Here is a 27,083-nt window from a genome sequence, read left to right as displayed (position 1 = left end):
GGACAGTGCAGCGGCCGCCCAGTGCAGCGCTGAGCGTGGGAGAGAACTACACCCGACCAGCCCAGGCAGCAGCAAGAAGAAGCTGGCAGCGGCGGCAGGTTAGGGGTTAGGGGCGCAAATTACTTGCCTTGCCCCGGGTGCTGACAACCCACGCTACGCCGCTGGTCTATTACATCATGATGTCTTTAGTTCCAGATAATAAATTTATTTACATATAAATGTATAGAGATATTACTTTAGTGAAGAGTTTGGTTAAGATTTTAATGTACTGTACTTGGAACCTATGAGAATCTTAACATTCCTACTGGAATGGTTCTTCTCTATTGGGCACCCCCAAGTGGAAACTGTTCCTCCTGTTGCTTGAGGGATGAAAGTGTCATCGGTCCAACAGACCCTCACCCTGGAGTGGTAGTTCTCACCCCAACTCTGATAGCTCATTATTATTTATTTAAATAGTGAACTAAATCAGGGGTTGTATCTAGCGGAAGACTGTCCAATGAATTTGTGATAGACCACTTAGATTTCCTAGGTCCAAGTATAAGGGTTTGTTTAGGCCACTGCTCTTCATTTCAATTCTGTCTCAGCCTTGATCTTGATGCATTTTCATATATGTGTACTTCCAAAGCTATCGCTACCAACCCAGTAGTACAAATTCATAACTAGGGTGGGGAATGATGATAAAAGAGGAGGGGCAGGACAAAGTCTGGAAAGAGGGGCAGTGGCAGAGACTTCTGTAATGAAATTTTGGTAAACAAGGAACAAACTTTAATAACAAATCAGAAACAGTGATAGATCACTGGGTGGGGTACAGAATGTGTCCGCTCTTTGCATAAATGTCACATAAATCGTGTGTCCAGGCACACACTAAAAATGTTGTATTCCTGACTGTTCTTATTCTCTGCCCTATGAATCAGCTGTTCTTTATATTTATTCTTTCTGTTTGCATCTGAAATACAGTATATGTAAGCCAAATAACATTCTTGAGCCTTTTTAAATCTTAGGAAGCACTTACTCTAATACAGAAAGCAGAAGCTGAACAAAATGCAATACGTTCTGCTTTCTTGCAACCTGCAAGTAGCGTGAAAAGCAAAGTTCCACCTCCTCCTATATTGCTGTCCAGATCACACAATTCCATGGCTTTTAAACCAGCACCATTTGCTTCAGATGTTAAGGTAATACCTCTTAGCATACTCACACCCACAAATATACACTAAACAACATTTGGCCAGTTTGTTGTGCCATGAATATGGCCAAGGGTTGAATGTATCCAACTCTATGTGCAAGTGGAATGGAATCTGCTCATGCAATGGGACTTCACCTTCTCCTCCTCCCTACAGTTCCCCATCTGCCATCAAAATCTACCATGAATGGTTGCTTCAGAGTGATTTGGGGACTGGAGGAGGGAAAAGAACATGAAGTCCCGTTGTGCAAGTAAAAGTCTGCTCATGCCATGTTGGACTCTGACTCATGGATGGTATCCATCACAGTAGTTCTAGTACTACAAGGATTTCATTTGCACAACAGAACTCCCTCCCTCTTTTCTCACCATGTGCCCCCCCCCCTGCTCTGGAGGGTTTGGGGAAACTCCGTAACAGATTTAGGAGGAGTGCAGGGAGAGGAAAGTGGGGGCAAAGGTGGAGTTCCATTTCTAGCAGAAGTACTTGAATACAGTGGTACCTTGGGTTACATACGCTTCAGATTACATACGCTTCAGGTTGCAGGCTCCGCTAACCCAGAAATAGTGCTTCAGGTTAAGAACTTTGCTTCAGGATGAGAACAGAAATTGTGCTCCGGCGGCGCGGCAGCAGCAGGAGGCCCCATTATCTAAAGTGGTGCTTCAGGTTAAGAACAGTTTCAGGTTAAGTACGGACCTCTGGAACAAATTAAGTACTTAACCCAAGGTACCACTGTACTGCCATAGTCAATGGGATACACATACTTTTTACACAGAATTATATTTTGCATCCATCAATGAGATAGTTCACTGACAAATCTTAAATGTAAAGTATTTTATGCACGTATTTAAGTATCAACAGAAAGATAAAATTGTGCTCTGGGTATATCCTGCTAAGGTGCAGTTGTTTCTGCACAATGCTTTATGCAAATATAGAGCATTCATCACTAGGTGGCACAATATAGTCACATTTATCCTTTTTGATAAAGTTTTTTAAAAAGGTTTTTAAAATTGTAGGTAGTAAACCAGACAATTCATCACTCTAGAACCACATTTTAGAAAATTAATTCATGATTATATTGTTTGACATTCTGAGTTCCATTAAAATACATAAAATATTTAGACAGAAAGTCAATACTGCTCAGTACTTGAACTATAACATACCTGTTTGAATCGAAAATGATCGAGTATTTCATTGAAATTGCTATATTTTGTTTTACAAGTAGCACTATGTTGTATGTCTCACATATTTTAGTTCTGTGGGCTTCTATGACTTCAGTATTTGAAGAAGCCAGTATTTAAGTGTACAGTATATTGTATCAGCACCCGTATGTTGCAGAAATTGTTTCCTAGGGAGGTAACAAATATAATCCAGTGCTTTTTAGAAGGGATTTTCACTGGTGGGGAATGAACTCAGAAGGGCACTTTTAGCCAGTCAAAAGGGGACTTTAAATCATTCATAAACTACAAATTATATAATAAAATACAGTGGCTATATTATTGTTTTAACATTAAATGCAATTTAGGGTGCTTTCAGATAGGGGTTTAATATTGTTCAGATCTGACAAATGGGTGGTTTGCAGCAAGTTCATTTTTAAAATCTTATTGAAATAATCGAAGAAAGAGCAAATGCAGAGTGGTGGTGGGAAATCAGGTCAGTGTTTTGATGTCAGTGATGTCATGTGAAAACTCAAAATTTGGGTGCACGAGGAACACTTATTCTACAATAAACACCTGTCAGGGAGCACCCCTAAGAAATTTAACATGTACATTTAACAACCAACTTAATTTAAAGTAATTATTCACAGGTAGCTGCAGGGGGAAGGAGGGAATGGGAAAATTTCTTTTTGTGAACATTGCAAAATTAAATAGCACTATAATTAGAATCCCATAGTGATTTGGAAATTTTTTCCCCAGCAACATACTGTTTAACTGCCAGGTATTATAGAGCAATCCTAAACATTTTTACTTTGATGTTCTACTGATGTACATATTACAACTCTCATTTTCTTTTTAAAGATTGCATGGTACTGTATTTTTGGACGTGTAGCAGAAGGATGTAACCCAAAAGTCCGGTTAAATAACTACAGCCTTAAGAACACAGCAGAAGTGGTAAGGTCTTCTATAATTGTGGTCCTCTGTGAGTTTGTCTGCCTGACTACTTCTGAACTGCATTGCTGGTGCAGGCAAGAGTGGTAATGCTGAACGTAGTGGAAGAAGAACATACAGTGGTACCTCAGGTTACATACACTTCAGGTTACATACGCTTCAGGTTACAGACTCCGCTAACCCAGAAATATTATCTTGGGTTAAGAACTTTGCTTCAGGATGAGAACAGAAATCGTGCTCCAGCGGCATGGCAGCAGCGGGAGGCCCCATTAGCTAAAGTGGTGCTTCAGGTTAAGAACAGTTTCAGGTTAAGAACGGACCTCCTGAACAAATGAAGTTCTTAACTCAAGGTACCACTGTATGCTTTTGAGTATTTGTAGCATCAGCAGCTAGTATTCTAATCTACTGAGAAATGAAAATGGAATTTGGCATATTTCATGAGGTGTGGCAAGCATCAGTAATTATGTCGGTTGAGTAATACAAACTGACTACAGCTTCGTAGATGAGGACTAATTCATTCCTTTTTTTTTTTTTTAAAAAATACCTTTTATTATTAAAACTTGAAAAGGCCAAGAATGAATAAATTGTAATATGATACACCAAACATACTTGGGGCGGGGGAACGACAGAAACAGTCACCAGAATGGCTTTGTGGTAACCAAGGTAAGTTCAATGCAGAGAGGGAGGCGTACGGTGGTAAATGAAGAGGAGGAATTTCTGTTTCTTAAGCAAGGAAGGTTGAAGGAAGCAAGGTTTGGACAAAGGTCATATGTCATAGATACTGCCGAATAAGTCATGCTTCCCTGGGATAAGTGGCTTCATATGTTGTTTGTTTATGTGCATCACGAAAGTCCCCAAAGCGGCAGCAAAGTCTATTGGTCTAGAAGTGTCCTTCAAGTTCACATTAATAACAGAAACATCATTCCACCTCTGTGTACAACTAGTCTGATTGCAACTAAAATGAAAATTACCAAAGATTTTAAAGGGTGGTCAGCATTAATTCCTGAGAAAATATGAAGATGACACAATTTGAGGTTTAGGACCAGTAAACTGCCAATAATTGCTCTCATTTTCTTAATAATTTGTGCCCAGAAAGTAGCCGCATGGTGACAAACCTTACACGATGTGTCAACATGTGCCTATAGCACCACAAACCCCTCCAACAAGTTTGATAATTCATATTTTTAATATGTGCTAGTATCACAGGTGTATAGTACCACATACGGACTGTTTTAGGGAATTCTCTTAAATATGGGCTGATACAGAGGAAAGTGTCTTAGTGTGGCAGATTTTACTCTAAATGCGTCATGCCAGGGTCTCTCCCAAATCTGCTTCCTACACTAAACATAAACTGTAAAAAGAGGCCAGTAACATTGACTTTAAATAAGGCACTACCCCCTCCCTGTATAATTATAACAAAGAAAAAATAATTCTAAGGGGGCAGCAGGACTGTCTTACAGCAGCCAGGGTGGAAGGTGGTGGACTTTTTTTTAGTCCAGATGGGGGGCTAAAATTAGGCTCCTGTCAGGGTAAACTAGGATTTGAATCCAGTGGATCTGTGTCTGGATCTGGTCCACTCCTGCCTCTCACCTATTTTGAGGCCCTACGCTTACTACCATTGATAGGAACACTGCTAGTGGTAGCTTCTCAAACACCTTCACTTTCAGAGGAGGCCTCTCTTGTGGCAGAGCTTTACTCCTGGCAGAGATGGCACCTCCAATTTATCCTAACCCTATTCAGCAGGACCAGTTGTGGCGTTAGGATTGTTCTGTCAGGTACCAGCATATTTACAGATTAAACACAATGATAGATCTACAGACAGGTATTTCCATCAGTGTTAACCTGATAGGGCTCATTGATGAATTGGCAAATAGCACTGATGCAAGTAATGATTAGTGATGGATTTTTAGGTCTCCCTGGGCAGAATAATAATAATAATAATAATAATAATAATAATAATAATAATAATAATAATAAAGTGCCATAATGTTCCTGATTTGAAGGTGTTTGTATTGTATTAAGTATTAATGGCAGGAAATTGGTAGCATGTAGGTGTTACAATGTGCTGGTTGCTGATGTGGTTCATAATCTGAATGCTCGGTGCTTTATAGGCACTGGAAACCCTAAGGAACATTTTTCTTCTCTCTAATAGAATTTTTTTTAAAAATAATTTTTATTGAATTTTCTATTATACAAATTTGCCATATCAAACAATTTTCACAAATTTCAACTTTTTGGACTTCCCTCAGCTTCTCTGCCAATAATCCATATTTTCTCATTTTTACACATTTTCTAAATTTAATATTGCATTTTTAGATTACCCTTACTGTCCTGTTTCTGTTTAACAATACTCCTCTCACTTCACAAAGCCTCTTTAAATCCCACTAGCGTTATTTGTTCATCACATATACTTTTCAGATATTCTGCAAATTTTCCCCAGTCCTCGATGAACTTGTGGTCCCGTTGATATCTTATCTTCCCAGTTAGTTTATCCAGTTCTGCATAGTCTATGAGTTTCGTCCTCCATTCTTTGAGAGTCGGTAGTTCCTGGGCCATTAAGATTCTTGCTGCTGTTACTGCGTATTGGAAGAGTTTGTGATCACTTCTATTTATCCCTCTTCCTGTTATTCCTAACAGAAAGGCTTCTGGTTTCTTTACAAATGTATATTTCAACATCTTCTTCAACTCATTATATATCATTTCCCAGAAACCCTTCACTTTATTACACTCCCACCACATATTGTAAAATGATCCTTCTTTTTCTTTACATTTCCAACACTTATTACATGTTTTAAACATTTTTGCTAACTTAACCGGTGTAATATACCATCTATATACCATTTTCATCATATTCTCCTTTAACGCAGTACATGCTGCGAATTTTATATTTTCATTCCATACTTTCTGCCAATCATCCATTTGTATATTATATCCAAAATCTCTAGCCCAATGTATCATAACCGACTTTACTTCCTCATCCATCATATGCCATTCCAACAACATTTTATACATTTTTGACAGTATTTTATAATCATTGTTTATTATCTCTGTTTGAAATTTCAATTCACTTTCTGCATATCCACTTTCTTTAAAATCTTTTTTAAACATTTCATTTACCTGAAAATAGTGCAACCAATCAAACACATATTCTTTTACTTGTTCATATGGCTTCATTTTCCATTTTCCTCCTTCTTTAATTATTAATTCTCCATATGTAATCCAATTCTCTCTCATATTAATTTTCTTTACACTCATAACCTCTAATGGAGACAGCCAGTGGGGGACTTAGACCAGGTTCTAATACATTTTTATACCTATCCCATATTTCAATTAAAAATCTCCGGAAGATATGATTCTCAAAATCCTTATGACTTTTCTTCTTCTCCAACCATAAATACGAGTGCCATCCAAATCTGTTATCAAATCCTTCTAGATCTAACAATTCGTTATTTTTTAATTTTATCCATGCCTTCAACCAACAGAGACAGAATGCTTCATAATATAATTTCAAGTCTGGCAGGGCAAAGCCTCCTCTTTCCTTCACATCTGTTAATAACTTAAATTGTATTCTTGGCTTTTTACCCTGCCAGATATATCTTGAAATTACTTTCTGCCACTCTTTAAAGATCATAGTCCCTTTGATTATAGGAATCATTTGAAATAAGAATAACATCTTTGGAAGTACACTCATCTTAATCGTTGAAATTCTGCCCCAAAAATAGAGTTTCATCCTTCCCCATACCTCCAGGCCTTTTTTAATTCTATTCCACACCGGTGTATAATTATTTTGGAATAAGTCAATATTTTTTGAAGTCAACCATATTCCCAAGTATTTTACCTTCTTTGCCACTTCAATTCCTGTTTCTTGTTGCATTATTTCTATTACATTATGGTCCACATTTTTTACAATTGCTTTAGTTTTTTTTCTTATTTAATATAAACCCAGCCACCTTACCAAATTGATCAGTCTCCTCCAACACTTCATTTAAACTTTTTAATGGATCTTCTATCGTTATTACCAGATCATCAGCAAAGGCTTTAACTTTATATTCATTCTGACCTACTGTCACCCCTTTTATTAGTTCATTTTGTCTAATTGAACTCAGAAGGACTTCCAGGACCATTATAAATAATAGTGGAGAAAGAGGGCATCCCTGTCTTGTACCTTTCAATATCTTCACTTCTTCCGTAATTACGTTATTCACAATCAGTTTTGCTCTCTGTTCTGTATAAATCGCTCTTATTCCATTATAAAAATCTTTTCCTACCTCCATATATTCTAAATTCTTTAACATAAATTCCCAAGATATATTTTCAAAGGCCTTTTCCGCATCTACAAACATCAATATAGCTTGTTTCTCATTCCTAGCAGTCAAATATTCCAAAGTATTAATTATATTTCTCACATTATCTTTCATCTGTCTGCCAGGAAGGAAACCTGCTTGATCTTCTTGAAAAAATTCTTGCAATACCTTTTTCAATCTTTTTGCTAATATTCCCGTAAAAACTTTATAATCAGTATTCAACAATGAAATCGGCCTATAATTCTTAACTAGTGTTAAATCGGAATCTTGCTTGGGAATAAATGTAATAAAGGCTTCTTTCCAAGTTTCCGGAATATCCTTTTCCTTCAGAATATTGTTCATAACTTCTTTCAATGGTACCGTCAGGGTATGCCTCAATTCTTTGTAATAACTAGATGTAAATCCATCTGGTCCTGGAGCCTTTCCTTTTTAAAAATCTTTTATAGCTTCTATTATTTCTTCAGTCTCAATCGGGGCGTTCAGTCTGCCTTTCTTTTCTGTCGGGATCTTTTGCACCTTTTTATTTCTTACTCTCTAATAGAATTTTAATGGTTCACCTACTGATCAGAAGAACAGGCATACAGTGGTACCTCGGGTTACATACGCTTCAGGTTACATATGCTTCAGGTTTCAGACTCCGCTAACCCAGAAATAGTGCTTCAGGTTAAGAACTTTGCTTTAGGATGAGAACAGAAATCGTGCTCCGGCGGCATGGCAGCAGCAGGAGGCCCCATTAGCTAAAGTGGTGCTTCAGGTTAAGAACAGTTTCAGGTTAAGTACGGACCTCCGGAACGAATTAGGTACTTAACCCGAGGTACCACTGTATATAACAGGCATCTGCTTTTCATGCTTTGAACTTCGTTCTTTGAAGTTTAAAGCATGATATGCCTGATAGGTGAACTTTTTCTGATTTCTGTTGTGGTGTAAAAGACCTGAGAATAGCAATGTTTTCTGAACCCCTGGCCTACCTGGTCCAAAGTCCAAAGGTCAGGAAATGCAGTCCAGGGTCAATCCAAGCAGCCAAGTCTGAAGTCCAGTGATCAGAATGCAGTCCAGAGTCAAACCTGAAGCACAGCCCCATAGAGGCCCAGGAGCATCCAAGCCAAGGTCCATCAACATGGGCAGTTGAACAGACACTTCACCTCCGTTCTGCTTCCCTTTACTGCATGCTGATTGCAGCATCTGGCCTTGAAGAGGCACGTGGCCCTCACATATTCTGCCTTCTCCAGCTGAGGAATCACACACTTCCAGAGCTAGTGAGCCGCACTTGGCCAGCTAGGGAGCTTGGCCGTCTGCCCTTGCCTGCCTCAGCCTCCTAGAGCGCCCCTCCTGCTCTCCCTATGCCTCAGAGCCCACTGTGTTCATGGAGTCAGGGGCCGCTCTGGCTCTGGTGATGGGTCCTGCTGCTCTGGTTAATGTGCATTGACCACCATCCCCTCACCATCCTCCATCACCCCATGAGTTCTTCCTTCCCCATCCCTTGCTTGCCTCGGTGTGTCCTGGTCCTGGCTACACCCCTCACTGGGATCCTCTTCCTCCTCCCCGTCATCCTGCCAGTTCATGACACAGTGAGGAAGTTGGCAAATATCCCGTAGAAAAGCAAATGAAGGGGAGCTGTCACTTAGAAATCATCCAGGTTTTAGTGGCATTTTTAGTCCTGGTAATAGCAAAGTTCTTTGGTTACAATGTGTAAATCGCACACATCTTTTTAGGGGATTTATGGCAAGCTTTTAAAGCCCACCTCCCATAACCGTGCCAAACTGTATGGTACCAAAGTTGCTGCTATCGTTGTTTATACTGCTGTCCATTACCCTAGTGCTATTTCTTTTTTGACCCCAATGAAGTTATTCTTTATTTTAAGGTACCATTTGATGAAACTTGCATCTTGGAAGTAGAAGACTTAGAGCCCAACCAGAGTTACATATTTGCAGTTGCAGCATATGACTCAGATGGAAATCTTATCAGTGATAGCATTGGAGAAACAACTAAGCCAATTCTTGCATACCCTCCTCTTTCTGCTGCTGCTGTCCGAGCATACCTGATTCAGGTAGGAAATTTTATTAATGAAGCAATTCATATTTGGTTGTGGTTTTTTAAACCATCCTTTTCCTTTTCCTTTAGAATATTCCTATAATCTCATCTCTCTCCTTGCTATTTTGGGAATAAAAACAGTAACTATTGATACGTAATAGCATGCAAAACAAAATTCTTCCCTTGGGGCATTAAAAGAAAATTAAGAAATCCTGCAGACACAATCTCCCTATTCTCTGTTCTCAATAATTTCCTACTCAATAGTGGTGATAGCTATGGACATGTGAAAGTTAAGTTTCTTAAAGCTTATATTGGGGTCTGTTGAGGTTTGCTTTTCTTGTCCACACAAGTTGTTCTTGACTAAGTGCTCTTTTGTACAAAAAAAGGAAATGGGGGATGTTTATTGACAATGCCCCTGTGAACACGACATTCACTGCCAGTCACCAGCTAAGATCACACATTAGATTTGTACTACTTAGCTGAGATAAGGCAAGATGACTTGAGTAAACAAGAAATAGACTGCCCAAACTGAAGATGGGTTTGTGCTCATTTCCAAAATGAATTGCAGGCTTTGAAATTTAATATTGATTGCTCATAAACACTCGGTGTGGTTCTCTGAACATTCAGAAATGCTACATATGCAATTCTGCCCTTGTACAATTGCTGCCCTGGCCCTTTCCTTTTTTCTAAGGACAAAAATGGCTTTATTTGGAGAAGAGGAGCAGGTAGCAGATGAAGTAAGGCTCCAGAGATTTTGGGAGAAGTCTTTCTGACCTCCAAGGGAAATGTTGTTCTCTGAAGCTGCTACAAATAGGTATCTGCATGTGCGCAGGTGCAATTTCCGGCGCGGCTCGGTGAGTTCCTGCGCCGCACTGCGCCGGCTTAGTGCAGTGCGCAGGGACTCGCCAAGCGGGCGGCTTGGTTCGGAGGTGGCTCATGGGCCGGTAAAATGGTCTTTGTGGGCCGCATCCAGGCCATGGGCCACATGTTTGCTGACCCCTGTTCTAGACCATATGCCAGTATTTCTGTTCATGAAATAATGTATTCATCAAAACTTCAGGTCTCCTAAACACAAAGATCTTAAAGGATCCACCTACCAAGCTTCTACATCCCTTGTAACACATCTTATTCTGATCCTCCTCCTTTTCATTTTCTACATTCAATTGTACGATCCACCCCGCTCCCACCCCTGATTCCTACAGACTACAAACCCAGCTCGAGTTCTTTGACTCACACCTCTGGGATTTGTGGCTTCCCTTACTCTGCCACAAGCCCAGTCCTTCCTTTCATTTTTTTTTTTTAATAAATATTTATTAAAGTTTTTAAATATAAATGCACAAATAATAAACAGTCTTACTTCTATCACAGACATAATTTCATCACTTCTTTGGGCTCCCTCACGTCTCCCGCTCCCATTTACATCGTTAAAAGTTTTTTCCAAACAAATTATCAACTTGTTTACAATCTCATGTCCACTCAGTCCTTCCTTTCAGCAGCATCCATACAGTGATGTACTCACTAAGGGATCAGTAAGACATGCAAAATGGTGTGTGCTCTCCCTGTTGCTGTTTCATGCTACTTTGGCAGTCCACCTTCTGTTCTGAAGAATGTTGCTTTCATTTACATGTAGCCTGAAAATTAATGATAGCTTTTACTAATAAATTTAACAGCTTTAGTACTCATCAATGTTACTTCAAATATTCATAGGAGAGGTATATGAAAAAAATGTTCTGTTATATAAATATTTTATTGAGCTTTGGTTTTTAGTTTATATCAATACAAAAAATGCAACTTTAACAACAAAGAAGCAAACTAAAACAAAAATGAGAGGAGAAGAAAGGGGGGAAAGTGTGTGTTACTGCTCATAGCCTTTGCTCATTTTATTATTTCCCCTTAGTCTGCTTTTCAGCTTGAAAACTATGCATTATCTAAGAAGGCATTTCTACCACTCTGGGACTATTTTGTCTTCGAACCTCTTATTCCTGATGTCACAGTTATTTCTGTAAGCAGCACTCTGATTGTACCTCAGAACAGGTAATCAGCAAAACTTGTTTTTAGATTATTAATGGGCCTATATATTTTTTAAAATAGAGAAGCTGTCTATAAGCTGTTTATTCATCTTCCTGATTCTTGCTGCTAGAAGGTGATAGGATATAGAGGATGTGCTTGATACACACCCCTGCAACTGCCTTCACGTTTGAGGCTGCCTACCCCAAACACATCCCAGGAGTTCACACTCTTGCCCCCATGTACCCCGCATGGTTCCCCTGCTGGAGTTAGCCTACTGAATGGTGGTGACCCACTACTCATGGCTCCCCTTTTACCTGCCTTGACCCAGCTAGCTAGCTAGCACCCAGTGGGAGCTGGGACCAGGTGCATCCACCCAAGGTGATGATAGGCTGTGGGAGGGAGCAGGGCTGGAGAATACTTGGGTGCCAACAAATGGTTTACCAGAACTAGTGGAGCCTTTTACTGTAAAGTATCACAGCTAGTTTATCTCTTATTTATCTTCATTGCTGCTGCTGCTGCTGCTGCTGCTGTTGTTGTTGTTTAGTCGTTTAGTTGTGTCCGACCCCATGGACCAGAGCATCTTCATTGCTATGCCATGTTAATTCACATATTTTATGTGCTTTGCTTTTTATGTATTTTGTAGATTAATTCCTGAAGCTCTATCTCGGGCGTCTCCAAACCTTCTATACCTGTTCATCAGGAGCATTTTTATCATCAATGACATCACAGTGGTTGAAGGAAATCTCTTCTGTGATTCTGTTTGTTTCAACGATCTAAGATACAGTAGACAAGTATGTGTGGTGTCACATTCATGCGGTGTCCTTGAGACTGACTTCGTTCTTTTTCTGTTTCAAGTTTTAACACTCGCTTCCCTATGCAAATTTAGGGTTGAGCTGAATTTTCACACGTGTCTGCTTTCACATTAATAGTTGCCTTTTAAAATAATAGGACTTTTGTTGTAGCAAAAGCTGCTTCTTTACGCGTCTCAGTCAATTACTTGCCTCCGCACTTCTGTCCAGCCCTTGTATTCTAGGCCTGGCATTCCTTGTGTTCCAGCTCTGCTTCCGATTTGTGATGTTCTACCAAATCATTTCTTAAGTCTGTTCTTGTTATTTGACCTGTAAGAAATTGATATTTTGGTAATGGTTTGCCCTGCTAGCTCATGGCCATTATATGAGGCAGAGCAGTAGGGAATGGATGGAAGGGTGTGAAATGCGAGGCTTCTTGGTGAATTACGCATAAGAAAGCTACTGAACTGTATGCTTCTTCTCATAAGACCAGTGTACTAGCAACTAAAGCAATATTGTGGTTTCTAGAGTTATATTATCTACCATTGCTTTAAATAATAGCAGCAGGGTCAGAATCTAAACTAGTAGCACTGTATTTCCCCCAAATAGATGGTAGACATATTATTAAAATTTTCCATATTACAGTTTGGGTGCACTACTAACTTTGCTTTCATTTGCAGATGTGATAAAAATTGTCTCTAAACAATTACCATATGACAAAAAAATTACCCTTTTCTGGATTTTATGAAGAATACCACATTTATAGTTATAGCTCATCAGAAATTCCTGAAAATTAGAGATTCTGTACTATTTGCTGTACTTCTGATATTTGAAAAAAAAAAAAGTCCTTTTATTTTGCACGTGATCTGTGACGTAAATATATAAATGAAAATATTTTTTTCTCCCAGGTTGCTAGAATAGCTGAATGTGGGCGAATGCTAGTGGCACTTGAACTCAGCAACTGGTTAAATGATGTAAATTATGCACTACAGTCAGTTGTTCATTGTTATGGTCTTTTAGCTCCCCTGATCTATCACAGGATTCCTTCAAAACCAGTCATTCAGGTAAAAGGACTTTATAAATATTAGGCTGCATAATGTTCATCTTAACATACCCAGATTAGTTTTGTTCAGGCATTGATTAAAAACCTATTTGTTCCTGCAGGCCTTCAGAACATATTTTAAATGATGATATTTATTACCATTTTGCCACTGATAGTGATGTTATCCATGCTTTAAAAACTGGCTTTACTGCCGCTTTGGATTCATTGTGATTGTTAGCTGTTCTGGGATCTCTCTGAAGAGTAAGGACAGGATCCAAGAAAAATAATGAATAAGAATAATTTAATGGTAAATAGCAATAAATAGACATCATAATTCTTGGGAAGCTGGTTGGTAGCTAGCAATGTTAATGCTTCCACATTAAAAATTATTAGAAGCCAAGATGGTTAAGAATCAAGAAAGATGAGCAAAGATCACTCCTAACAGGGATTTTTGTCTTAAAATTGAACAAGAGATGAAAATTAAGCTAAGGTGGAGGAACCAGGCCAATGTGAGTCCTCAATCAGATAAGCGTGGCTTTTGGATGGAAGCTAAGATCAGTTCCCATCTGTGGTGGCCAGACACTATTTTAACTTACCCAAAATGCAATGTCCTTTCCCATAATTGTATGAAATGCATTGATTCCACAGATCTTTGGGTCAGGGCATTAGATTTTGGGTGACTTTACATGGCAAGCGGCCACCGTGGATGGGAGCTGAACTTAGCTTTCATTTAAAAATGCCACCACTCATCCTCTGCTGAAGTGTCTAGGAGCCCAGTGGAAGCTGGTGAGTGGTGTTAGTGTAAAAGCAATGGCGGCAACAGAGAAAGCATGCTGCAGCCTTTGCAATGCACCATACACAGGGCTGGGACAGGCCCTGGGTGTGTATGTGTTGTGGAGGCGGCGCAACACCATGCCAGGTTCTGTTCCGACTGAGTCCATCGCTGGCCCTCGTGGGGATTCATGATGATGCACACCTTTGTGGGAACATTATAAGAGGCATCAAAACTGGCACAGGGCCAACTCAGCATCGCTGGGGGGTTCATTTTGACTCATCAGTCATGCAGTATTCTACTACTGTGTTGTTAAATGGCCATCCCTGTATTTTCAGATTATCATTAAGTATCTTACTGTTCTTCAAGAGATGCCGTTGTCTACTTTTCAAAAAAGATCAACCGCATGCTACGAAAGCCTCCAGCACATGATTGCTTGCTCTTGTTATTTCACAGTAAAGGTATTTGTCGCATCTAGAATTTATTATTTGGTTTATTAACGAAACCCTGGCTAACACAAACATTTGCTAGTGTTATTTGTGAACCAGGCCAATGTCAGTGCTTGACAACTCTCTCTAGATTCTTAGATGCTTCTGCAAGATTTGGATATCTCCTTAAACTTAATAGGAATGCACTAGAGAAGGATTAATTGTGCTAGAATGAACAAGGCATTTTTAATAGAAGCAGAATCCTTCACTGTCCTCGATCAACAAAGTTGTCAACAAGGCCCTTAATCAACATGATGGACTGAATTTACTGTAAACAATTTTGGGGTTTCTTGCACACACAAAAATTGTGAAAACAAAAAATTCCTTCCAGTAGCACCTTAAAGACCAACTAAGTTAGTTCTTGGTATGAGCTTTCGTGTGCATGCACACTTCTTCAGATACACTCAGTGTATCTTCTTCAGTGTATCTGAAGAAGTGTGCATGCACACTATGACTATGGCAGACCAACACGGCTACCTATCTGTAACAAAAATTGTGGTTCAATTTTTGGAAGGCATCAATGAGGGTTTGGTGCCACCATGTGGCCGAAGGCAGGAAAAGCAACGTTTAGAGAAGCAGAATTCCCATCACGCAATTTGCTTTGCTACCTTAGATGAAAGGCTCATTCACCATTACAGCTCCATCTCCGCAGGCATTTAAACATCTTTCCCTAACTATTTCCTCTATCTTATTCATTTCTAGTTTAAGACCTTTTTGTCTCCCTCAGTTTTGTGTAGTCAGAAGTCTCGTTTTTCCCTACCCCATATTTTTTCCTCTCAGACTCCCGTCTTCCCCATGGCTTCCCTGTTCCAACTGCCATTTTGTCTCCACTTTCTCTTCATCTAAAAAAATGTATGTATGTATGTATGTATGTATGTATGTATGTATGTATGTATTTATGTATATTTATTTAGATTTATATACCACTTTCCCATAATAAAATACAGGTTAAAAACATGAAAATAAGTAAAACAAAACAGCAAAACAATAATCCCCCTTCCCACAGACTCATTTAAAAGGCTGTAGAATATTAATCAACCAAAGGCCTGGTTGAAGAGGAACATTTTTGCCTGCTACCTAAAATATATATAATGAAGGCGCCAGACAAACCTCCCTGGGGAGAGCATTCCACAAAAAGGGAGCCACTATGGAGAAGGCCCGTTCTTGTGTTGCCACCTTCCAGACCTCATGTGGATGAGGCATGCAAAGAAGTACATACACACACACACACACACACACACCAGATGCTGATGATAACATAGGCTATAACCTACAAAAATTGTGCTGTAATATATTTCATGAGCTTGGATTCAGGGGAGTGTGAGGTTGCTTTTATTCATGCAAGGGGGCTTTTATTGTTCCTTACCTATACCCCCTATGAAATGGTAGTTCTCTAATGATACTTTCCCTGCCCTGATCCCCATGTAATGTGCATACAGAAGCACTTTGCACCCACCAACAAGCTTCTTTGGATCCAAGCATTAGTTTTTAAGATGTTATAGTATTCTGTTTTTACAGGATTCTCTTGTTTAACTTGTGGCTATCATACCTTTACCTTTATCACATGGAAATAAATATATATGTATATTCATTAGGTGCTGCGCTCATGGAAAGAATATGAATTAGCAATAGTTGTTGTTAACTATGGGAAAAGGTTGCTGGATTGTTCACAGGGAACATCTCAGTCGGCTGTAACTGCAGAAACAGGGGATGAAATAATAGAAGAAGAGGTAACTGTCCATACTTTTCATTTCCTCGTTTTGGATATTAGTATCTGATCAATGGCTTCATTGGGAAGGGATTAACTGAGTTATTTTGTTCGAAGAGATTAATTGGTGGGTTGAAACCCACCAATACGAACACAGCCCAGTAGCTATGTATTATGACATGCCATGTGTTTGACCGTCACATTTCTGCAGTTGAAGCAAACAGGAAAACCAGAAAGATTTATCAAAGGCTTACCATTGGTGGAGGTTGTTCAGCTTGATTGGTTACAAACTCTTTAGGTCCAAATTAACAAAACTCAGTGGTTTGAAGACTAGCTATAGCTTAAATTAGAATTTGGCAACCTTCTGGGGCTTTTGTGTTTTTTTACATGATGGTACCAGGATAGTGCCGCAGTGCGGCTCAACCTGGCTGCTGCCCTCCACTGTCTGGATAAACAGGAGCAACACCATTGTCAGGAGGTCAGTAGTGCAGCAATGCTCCACTAAAACAGCCACTCTTGTATGGATGAACCACAGGCTTGTGTTTGTAAATCGGATGCAAATGAAATGTCATCTCTTTAAAAAAAAAAAAAAAAAAAAAGAGTGAGAAATATTAGCTATTTGTTTATTTTACAATTAATCCTGTATTTACAGTTGTGGTGGTGCTTCAGCTTAGTCGAGTACAATATAAAGGGAAAATAATAATTTATTAACTGATTGTTATAGACTCCTTCCAGAAGGACAAAGGGCCAAATAGCTATGGCTGAAAAAGTAAATGAGAACTTAGAAGCTCTGGAAACCAACATGCTCAAACTGACAAAACCAGGTAGATTTTTAAATGCGTATAATTTTTTAATCTTATGCAATCTCTACTAAGCCTTTTATATTGCATGTCTTAAATATTGACTGTGGGGTTTTTTTTGTTTCCTTTTTTGAATATGAAAGAGAGATAATGTAAAACCAATATTAATCTAATTTCTGTATTAATCCACTGTTGGTTATGCCCTTTAAATATAAATCTGTCACTCAGCAGACATAATTGTTTTTTATAATCCTTTATTCTGTTTTTATCAGAATACATTTTCAGCTGCATTATGGTAACTGATTTCTTCAAAAACATACTAGTCATGACATTTGAAAAGGCTCTCAAAACTCAAAGTTGCTGCAAAACAGCTTAGGTATTTCCTATATGTTTGTATTTCAGCAGAAAAGGTGTTCAGCCTGTCGAAGTGATATATGTATATTTTTTTTTGCATTTTTATTTTCATGTTGCCACTGGCACTCTTCTTTTAATGAAGAGATGATTCATAAATACCATACAGAAACTTTATAAAAATACACATCATGGCATTTGCAGTTTGTGTACTCCTGATAACGCAGTTTCCCTACAGTCAAAGTGCTAACTTGAGAAAAGTTGTTAGGAGTCTGCTGTCCTATCATACCTGGGCTCATGGCTCCCAGGGAAGGCTGGTGGAGAGTGAGGACACCCTTCCTGGAAGGATGGGGTCACGTCCAAAAGAGCACAGTCAACTCAGATAGAGTAGAGTCACATCTGATAGGCTGTGCAGGCTTGCAACACAGTATGCAGAAACACAGAGGGAAAGTCTGCTGTGGCGACTGCTGGTAAGAACTCATCCAGTAAGAGCTGCCTCTCTCTAGCTTGTTGAAGTTTCTGAGAGCTGGCTTGTCAGGCCCTGCTGTTAATTAAGCCCCTCTGAGGATCTGTTTGTGTTTCTAAAAGGGCTATTGCCAGATTTACATTTGCTGACTCCTGTTGCTTAGGGGCAGTGGAGGTGGCTTATGAGTCTCAGGAGTCAGGCTAAGCCTTATCCTCTGGCCTCAAAGATCCTGGAATGGGGGATAATGGTTCACTGAGGGATGTATCCTCTCCCTCTAAATTTTCTTCTGAGTCGGAGGTGGCATTGAGACTAGAGAGCATTACATCTGCTCCATTCTAGCTGACCCACAAGGTTGTGGTAATTTGGAGAATGGCTTCTGCATCCTTCACAACCCCTGTTTTGGAATAGTATATTTTTATCTGAGGGCTTTAGTTTTGAAAGGCCATAATAACCAGAAGCTATCTGTGTTTATTCTGGAGTTGGTCATACAGTTAAAAGTGCATAGGATTGCAGCATTAGTGATCTGTACAGGTAGGTGTCAAGTCCCAGTTTATTGGGATAGTACCAGCCAATCAGAAGCTGCGGAAGCCTCATTGTACATTGGGGTTCCAAAAGAACATTCATAAACTGGAACAATCACTTCTGGGTTTGCGGTGTTTGGGAGCCAAAACGTCCAAATTCCAGGGCATTCGGGATCCAAGGTAGTAGTTGCAGCTTTATCAAGCAACAGCCAAGGAAATGTTGTTTCCCTTTCCCTGGAGCAGAAAGTTATTTGGCACTTACTTTATGGCTGAAGCACTCTGGGAGACTCACAGCTGCCAGACAATCCCCAGTGTTCTTCCGCATACTTTCTGCCGTGGGGAATGTCACACAGCTGCTGGCATTTCCATCTTTGTGGTTCTCATCATGCTTCCCAGAGGCTGATTGCATCCTTGCCCATGGTGAGTGAAAATGTGAAAACTTGTGGAATTCATGTCAATCCTTCTTTGGAGGTCTTTAAGCAGAGGCTTGACGACCATATGTCAGGAGTACTCTGATGGTGTTTCCTGCTTGGCAGGGGGTTGGACTCGATGGCCCTTGTGGTCTCTTCCAACTCTATGATTCTATGATTCTATGATTCTTGTGGATGTGGCACACTCCCTAAATCCCTACTATCCATTGTGGTGCCCTTGAAAAGGTGTTGGATCTCCCATCAGCATTGACCTTGATAGCTTAGGCTGATGCAGTTCAGAAGCATCTAGGTCACCCAGGTTGGGTACTACTGCTACAGGACAATGGAAGAGATGTCTGAGTATTACCCAGGCCTTTGGCTAATTAAACAGTCTATGACCTTTTAAACTGTATGTCTATATATGTATGTGTGTGTGGGATATTGTTTTTGTTTGTTACTATGTTATGTATTTCTGTGTTTTTATATTGTAAAACACCCTGTGATCCTCAGATGAAGGGTGGTAATAGAAATTTAATAAATAATAACAATGTGCATAATTTAGCTCCAAATCTAGTCTGTTAAGTTTGTTGGATTTCAGTGGGGTTTCTACCATTGAAAACAGTAGCTCTGAAAGTGCTTAACGTTGAGTAGATTGTGCTCAGCGTATATAACCTTTATGTATTTTTTATGCCATTGTTGGATTGTTTCCATCTAGGACTGGATCTGACAGGAGATGAAGATGTTTTGCTCTTGTATCCTGTTGTTTCAAATTGGCAAACGAAGAATGCTCATAAGGAAGGTAACCATTTTAAAAGCATACTGTTTTGTTTTTCATTTAGTATTCTAACTGGTATCTTGAAAAATATCAACAAAGTCATCCATTTTGTGCAAGTAGAGCTTCTCCCTCTCCACTCCCTTCCCTGCCTCCTCTGAGGAAAACCCCAGAACAGAGAAAGGGCTGTCCTCAGATACTTACTTTAGGGTGGCTGACTGTGGAATTCATGTCAATCCATTTTGCTGATTTACCTTCAAGTATCAAAATAATTTTATTCCATTTTGTTAGTTCTTATCCAATGAACTAACCGGGGGGGGGGGGGGAGGAATTACACAGGGCCCCAGGCCCTTGCGTAGCTGCCAGCCCAACAATATGGCACGCTTGCTCCAATAGTCATGTTCTTGGCACACAATCTGTAATTTGAAGAAAATCCCCCCCCCCAGTGCCTTCTCTCCTGGTCCAGGAGCTTAGAGAGGCAGTCATGGTTTACCTCAATCAGCACTGTGCTCCAGTGCTGTGTACTATCCAGGTTAGAGGGCTAAACGCAAGAGCCATCAAATTCCTTGGCCTAGTCTGATCCCAAGGAACCATTACCACTCTGAAGAAGCAAGGGCTGTACTTCATATGGTAGCAAAGCTATGGAATATTGCAATCTGAGAGCTTTATTTAGCCATTCCCCAGAGGACCCTCACATTCACCCACCAGTGAAGCCAGTGGTTGATATTGACATGTGGGGCTGTGAGTCTTGACAGCATAGTGACAATATAAGAGGCAAGATTATCAACCTAAGAAAGGCATTAAGTCTTGGAAAAGATCAATTGAGTTTGTCCTCAACTAAACTCATTGCTCTTGCATTGCTCTTGCTCTTGCATCGGTCTTGCATTCTGTCCAACTCCTCTTATCCTTTTGAGAGGGAGTGTCATAAACTAGGAGTTAGAAGGGTTAATTCTATTTTTGTACAACTTTCTAATGAGTATGTTTGTGGAATCCTCTAATAAAAAGCTGAAGCAATGCTAAATGGAAGATATTAACTATGATTATCTTATAAATACGCAGTGATGAAATTCAAGAAGAGTCCTCGCTTCCTTGAATATTTTGTTAAGCTTGTGTACAAAGCCATAACTGAAGAGAGATTTTCACGAATACTAGAATGGACTGATGATGTACTAGACTACCTTAAAAAGTAGGTGCACAAATTTAAGAGCAAATAACTGAAATTATTTCATCTCTGAGCTTTTCACTGAAAACATCCAGCAGGTCATGTGGGCTTTGTTATTGATGTCTGTACGTCTTGAGAAATAATGGAGCGTGCCTCCAGGGGTGGAGTCAAACTGCTGCATTAGCAGCACTGAAGTGATCTCCGCAGAGTGTAAGCCTGGGCAGTGTGGATGGAGGTCCTGGGTTGCCCAGATGACAAGACCCCCCTCTTGACCCTGAGGATTTGATCCAAAGGAAAGCAGAGCAAGAAGTTTGGCACTAGCTTGGCTGCAGGAATTGCCAGAAGAAGGTCTACAAGGTGCCATCCAACTGTCTTAGGGACTCCCCTCCAGATTTGGGTAGGGTTTACTCTTTAGCCCTTTCTTCTGCCAAAGATATCCCGCAAGGCAGCAGAAATTTAGGGTCAGAGTTTTCCTTCTCCTAGACGGGCTACCTTCCCAGGTTGAAGAGCTCCACCGAAACACCCTTGCATATAATAATTGTGAAATTACTCACTGCCTTTCCTTCAGTATGAGTTTTGTTTGATATTACCATACCTTCAGAGCTCCCAAACACCTCCACCATTCACTCAAGGATTCTGGCAAGTCCTTCAGAACTCCAGGAAAAAGCTCAGGACTCTTTTCATCATAGGGCACCCACACTCAGCAATTGTTATAGCTTGTCTGTTCCTTTCTAGTTACAGAAGCTCATCAGAATTCTGTCCTCTGTTTATGGAGTTAACGCCCTTCCACTTACCTTGTCCTCAGTTCCCTCTTCAAGGTTGGCTCCTAAGTCTGGTATGCTACAGTGTCCATTGGCCTTTTACCTTGAAAGTCAGTCATGTGTTGAGCCTCCCTCTCTCTTCTCCTGCAGAACCCCTCCATTGAGGACAGAGCATGTACATACTGCTGGTTGTGTCTCCTCACAGTAACTTTAATTTCCTTGTTCACAGACGGAACAGATTCTTTCTAGGTATCAAGCGAGTTGCTAAAAAAGGAAAAAAAGGTCGTGCAACAGTAAGTTGTATAATATTAACTCACTTAGACTTATCTGATATGATGCATTAATAATAATAATAAAATGCATTAATAATAGCTTATGTCTAGAGGAAAACATAGATGTTTATATATGTAAATATAGTGTTCATATATTTTGGACATGCCCTGAAACATACATATATGATTCCAAAATATTGTTATGTTCTTTAAAATGTCAACATTGCTGTTCAGGAGCTGATATTAAATTAGTGTAAACTATGGCACTGTAGTAGAAACTCCAAGGATTCTCCTTAATAGCTGAGTGGTATACGAGAATAGGGATAATGGTTTTCATGTCATAATTGACTTAATTTATATGTAGGTTGTTACTTGGGAAAGTAAGTTAATAAATTGTGTGGAAAATGAATGTTTCTTTTTTACATAATAGAACATAACTGGCAATATAACGTCCATCCATCCATTTTTTGTGTTTCTTAATAAAATATGTAAACCAAAGCTCTAACTTGCCAAAGGTTTTTCAGCGTTGATGATATATTAGTGAGAACAATCTATATATCTCTTAAACCTGTACAGAGGTACCTCAGGTTAAGAACTTAATTCGTTCCTGAGGTCTGTTCTTAACCTGAAACTGTTCATAACCTGAGACACAACTTTAGCTAATGGGGCCTCCCACTGCCCCTGCGCCGCTGCCGCGCAATTTCTGTTCTCATCCTGAAGCGAAGTTCTTAACCTGAGGTACCATTTCTGGTTTAGCAGAGTCTGTAACCTGAAGCGTCTGTAACCCGAGGTACCACTGTACTTTTAAAATGAGCCTTCCAAATAATCAAATTGTATTGAATTTGTCTTAAATAATAATCACGTTATAACAAGATAGTAATAGTTCAATGAATATGCTGCAAGGCTTTTCATACATTCAGAATCTTAATATGTTGTCAGCCCTATTTAAACTTGCATGGAACATCAGAAAGATAGCTTATTTCCAGGTATGGCAACAACATAATACAGTGTTACCTTGGGTTACATATGCTTCAGGTTACATACACTTCAGGTTACAGACTCCGCTAACCCAGAAATAGTACCTTGGGTTAAGAACTTTGCTTCAGGATGAGAACAGAAATCGTGCTTCGGCGGCGTGGCAGCAGCAGGAGGCCCCATTAGCTAAAGTGGTGCTTCAGGTTAAGAACACCACTGTAATATACATATACAGTGGTACCTCGGGTTACAGACGCTTCAGGTTACAGACTCCACTAACCCAGAAATAGTATCTTGGGTTAAGAACTTTGCTTCAGGATGAGAACAGAAATCGTGCTCCGGCGGTGCGGCGGCAGTGGGAGGCCCCATTAGCTAAAGTGGTGCTTCAGGTTAAGAACAGTTTCAGGTTAAGAACGGACCTCCAGAATGAATTAAGTACTTAACTCGAGGTACGACTGTAGTACTGAAATAAACTGAAACTAACCACAAATACAGCTATGGCGGTATGCAGGGACTGCCCTCTCCCATTCCTCCAATTGTACTGGGTATTGAGCTTACTGTAATGTCAAAAGAACCTGTCTTCTCCCACTGGAGAACAAATTTTGGTTGGCTACCAAGACAAGATGAGGTTTGTTTGCTTTCACGAAAGGGTGCTGCTGGGTATCCAATTCCATTTTGGAAGTACAGTGCACCACTCACCTTTCAAGAGCTATTACGGTATGTTGTTGTTTATTGTTGTTATTATTATTAATAATAATAATATTCTGTCTTTTTCCCCAGATTGAGACGTAAGACAGCTTACTCTGCTATGTTTTGTTGCTTAATTCTAGCATATGTTAGATACAAATTCTAGCAGACATTAGATAAAGACGTTCATGGTATAATGCACCGAAATGATAGCTCTTACTATTTTCATTCAGACGTCGGGGTCACCAACATCCAAGAAAAAAACAAAAGCCAAGATTTCCAAGGAAAAAAAACTACCTAAATATCCCACTAAACACCATGGTGTGGGCAAATCATCTGACTGGCAAAGGTAATTCAGCTGTTTTATGTGCTCTGAATAAGGTTTAACTGGATTTCGGGTATGTTTGTTATTTCTGGATATGGCCTAACACATTAAAGAGATTAGAAATGGACATTGGAAAACATTTTTCTTTAATGTTAACTAGGCTTGAATTGGACTGGCTCAGATTAAGTTGAGCTATTTCCCCTCCAAATCAGGAAAGAACTAGAATTTAGGCAAGAAATCCAAAATGGATCCTGTTGCACCCTAACTGGGGACTTGGTCACTAACACCCCCGTCCACCCTATCATTGTTGGTTTGTTTGTTTAATAAATTTCTAATTTGTTACTTCAACTTCAGTGTAGACCAGTGTAGCTACTGAATTCCCCTCCAGATTTCTGGAATCAGGTCTTGTTCACATGTAACACCAAGCCAAACCATGGCTTAGCAGGAACAAGCAAGTGTGGGGGCTTCTTCCCCAGTCATTCTGCTGCTGCGCTGTGCTTTAGTGTGTTGTGGCTACATCTTGTGGTTTGCCGGGAGAGAGCTAAAAAAAGTCTAGGTTTGGATGACACATTAAATCACATCATGGCTTAGCTCAGTGCAGTAGCAGAGAACAACCAGAGAAGAAGGAGGTGGCGGTGATCACTCTCAAAGTCCATGTTTGCTCTTTTGTGCTAAGTTTTGGTTTGGCTTATCATTACATGCAAACAAGGACAAGATGTGGCTGTTTTTACAGTTTCAGAATTTTTTTTCTTTCCTCTTACAGCCATTCTGTTGGAATTATTATGAATTGTTTATTTTGGGCAACATAGGTCCCCCCCCCCCCGTAATATAAATCAGTCTTACTATGGTTTTTATTTAGGCGAGAAAAAGAAGAATCACGAAGAGTAGCTATGCAAGTGCTGACACAAAAGCTGAATTTGCGTTCTAACGTCTTCTTGAAACGAAAGAGATGGCGGCGGGTATATGTTGAAGAGTTGCCGTGGCGATCTCAGCTGAACATTTACCTGGCAATTGCCCACTTCAATTTGTTTAAAAAACGGATAGAAGAGTTATATTCCATTGATGTTGATTCTTTGAAAAATCTGAACAGGTAAAAATGGATAAATGTGATGATTTTTAATGGCATAATCCAACAATGCCCTAGCAGCCTTTTTTACCTCCTGTCCTGCTGTATTCTGTGTTTTCCATAAACAACTGTTATACTTCAGTGGAAGAAGTGTACAGTTCAGAAGACTGATCTTGCAACTCTTGTTCTTGTGGTGTCTTAGCAAACCACTGCTGATGGGGAGCTGCTTTTCCCTTGTATGTTACCATGACTTAGAAGAAACAAAAGTTACTGGCCTATTAATGGAGTTATTCCCTATTGATTACTTTTTGGTAATGCATCTCTCCTACTTTCTCATTTCTTAGTATTACTATGAACTTTAAAAGATCTGAAAGGAACAAAAGAAATGTACTTCAAGGCTTCAGAATTCTTTTTCAAACATACTTACTAGGCAGTGCTTTCTTCTTCATGTGCCAAGTTCTAGTGCTTGATATGACTTTCGCAACTCTTCATCCATTGATATGAATGGCCAGACAGGGTTACTCTGAAATAATTCCACTGAAGATTTGCTCTTGCTGTTTCCCCAGCTGAGTCTTAGTGTTTATGTGTTTGTCTGCCCCACTTCCAAGGAGCTGAGGATAATGGAAGTGATCGTTTCCCCATTTTATCAACTGGAATAGAAACTGAGCTTTGAGCTTTGATTTCTTAACTTTTGCACGTTGGTTCCAACCTGCAGCTATATTTATAGTTTAAACTCTTATTTTTTTATTTTAGTTATTCAATTCCTGTCCTGCCTTTCCCCAGATTTGGTGTCCCCATGGTGAATAAGAAAATAAGAGTAAAATCAATAAAACCTGTCTTGAGAGATAACTAGTATCACCTCTAGTTGTTGTTGTTATAATAATTATATTTATACCCCATCTTTATCCCTTATGGGATTCAAGATGGTTTACAGATAGGAAAACCAATAATTAACAAACCATTAAAAATTGATAGAATTAAAACTCAATGCATATATAAAATGTATTAAAACCATACAATCAATTACAATAAAAACAGCACAGCTGTCAGTTCCCAAAAGCCTGTTGGAACAAGAAAGTCTGGTAGAAGGACAACAAATAGGGAGCCAGTCTAGTTTCTCAATGAAGGGTGTTGCAGAGTCTAGGGGCGGCTACCAAGAAGGCTGATGGCCCATGGCTCATGGCTTCACCTGAAAATCCACACTGGGTTGGAAAGGTCACATGAAAGCAGGAATTAACTGAAACATTCAGCATAGTGCTGTAAATATAAAAAGAAGACTTCAAAAGTATTTGCAAAATAATAAAGTTTCAATATTGTTAGTTTTTATGTATTTGATATCTCTTGCTTGCTCTTCTTAAATAATGAAATGTTTTGTTTTGCAGTTATCATGAACTAGACCCAGACGCATTCTCATTAATCAATTCAGGCACTATAGTGGTGGCAGCAACAACAGAGGAGCAACTGAAGACTTTTCAACTTCCGTATTTTAAGAGAACAATATCAGGAAAAATCCGTAAAAAAAATGGTAATTAAATTAAATTAAAAATACGCAATAACAAGATAACTGTAATCTTGTATATTAAAATCCATCAACCTTCTCTCCTGTTCTTGTCCAAACAATTAGGACATATAACAGTAACTATTTGGTTGCATAATGGATTTGTTTTCAATTTGTATTTCTTATAGAATGAGTTTAAAACAACCTTCTCCCTAGAGTGTAGTCCAGCAGATGGGTAGATACTGTCATCTATCACCCAGGGGCAGGAAATGCAGTGTTTGAGGGAGGTGGTTGCCTTGCTGTAGGCAGACACTCTCCCCCCGCTATTTCCTGCCGCCCTTCTAGGCAGTTCTATTTCTCCTCCCTCGTTATTAGTCTCACTTTTTGAACTATTTTGTGCTTCCCTGTTCTTTCCTGCTTGTTGTTATCCTTAGTGAGTTTCTGAGTGATTTTGAACATATTTTTTCTGTCTGCTTTTGGTCTTCTTCCTTCTCTTCTTCTTATTGGCAGGTTTGGCTTTCTGTGTGTCAAGGGTTGTTAGTTTCCTATATTCCCATCTGATAGACTATCTTTCAGGAAGAAGGGGCTGTT

General features: G+C 39.5%; 1 protein-coding gene across 2 annotated transcripts in view; it reads left to right on the top strand.

The window, feature by feature from the left end:
- CFAP54 (cilia and flagella associated protein 54) overlaps positions 1–27,083 on the top strand; it is a 109,403-nt gene that overhangs the window by 32,531 nt on the left and 49,789 nt on the right. For both annotated transcript variants that reach the window (XM_081878172.1, XM_081878171.1), the window contains exons 21-35: positions 1,002–1,172; positions 3,194–3,286; positions 9,449–9,634; positions 11,516–11,652; positions 12,272–12,419; positions 13,325–13,480; positions 14,569–14,691; positions 16,314–16,448; positions 17,151–17,250; positions 19,690–19,773; positions 20,806–20,932; positions 21,899–21,962; positions 23,837–23,952; positions 24,788–25,018; positions 26,377–26,519. In XM_081878172.1, the coding sequence (XP_081734298.1) occupies positions 1,002–1,172; positions 3,194–3,286; positions 9,449–9,634; positions 11,516–11,652; positions 12,272–12,419; positions 13,325–13,480; positions 14,569–14,691; positions 16,314–16,448; positions 17,151–17,250; positions 19,690–19,773; positions 20,806–20,932; positions 21,899–21,962; positions 23,837–23,952; positions 24,788–25,018; positions 26,377–26,519 (2,014 nt within the window). The remainder of the gene's footprint in view (positions 1–1,001; positions 1,173–3,193; positions 3,287–9,448; positions 9,635–11,515; positions 11,653–12,271; positions 12,420–13,324; positions 13,481–14,568; positions 14,692–16,313; positions 16,449–17,150; positions 17,251–19,689; positions 19,774–20,805; positions 20,933–21,898; positions 21,963–23,836; positions 23,953–24,787; positions 25,019–26,376; positions 26,520–27,083) is intronic.

Source organism: Podarcis erhardii, assembly GCF_964252035.2.
Source record: "Podarcis erhardii genome assembly, chromosome: 10".
Taxonomy (NCBI): domain Eukaryota; kingdom Metazoa; phylum Chordata; class Lepidosauria; order Squamata; family Lacertidae; genus Podarcis; species Podarcis erhardii.
This window is presented reverse-complemented; position numbering and strand designations above follow the sequence as displayed.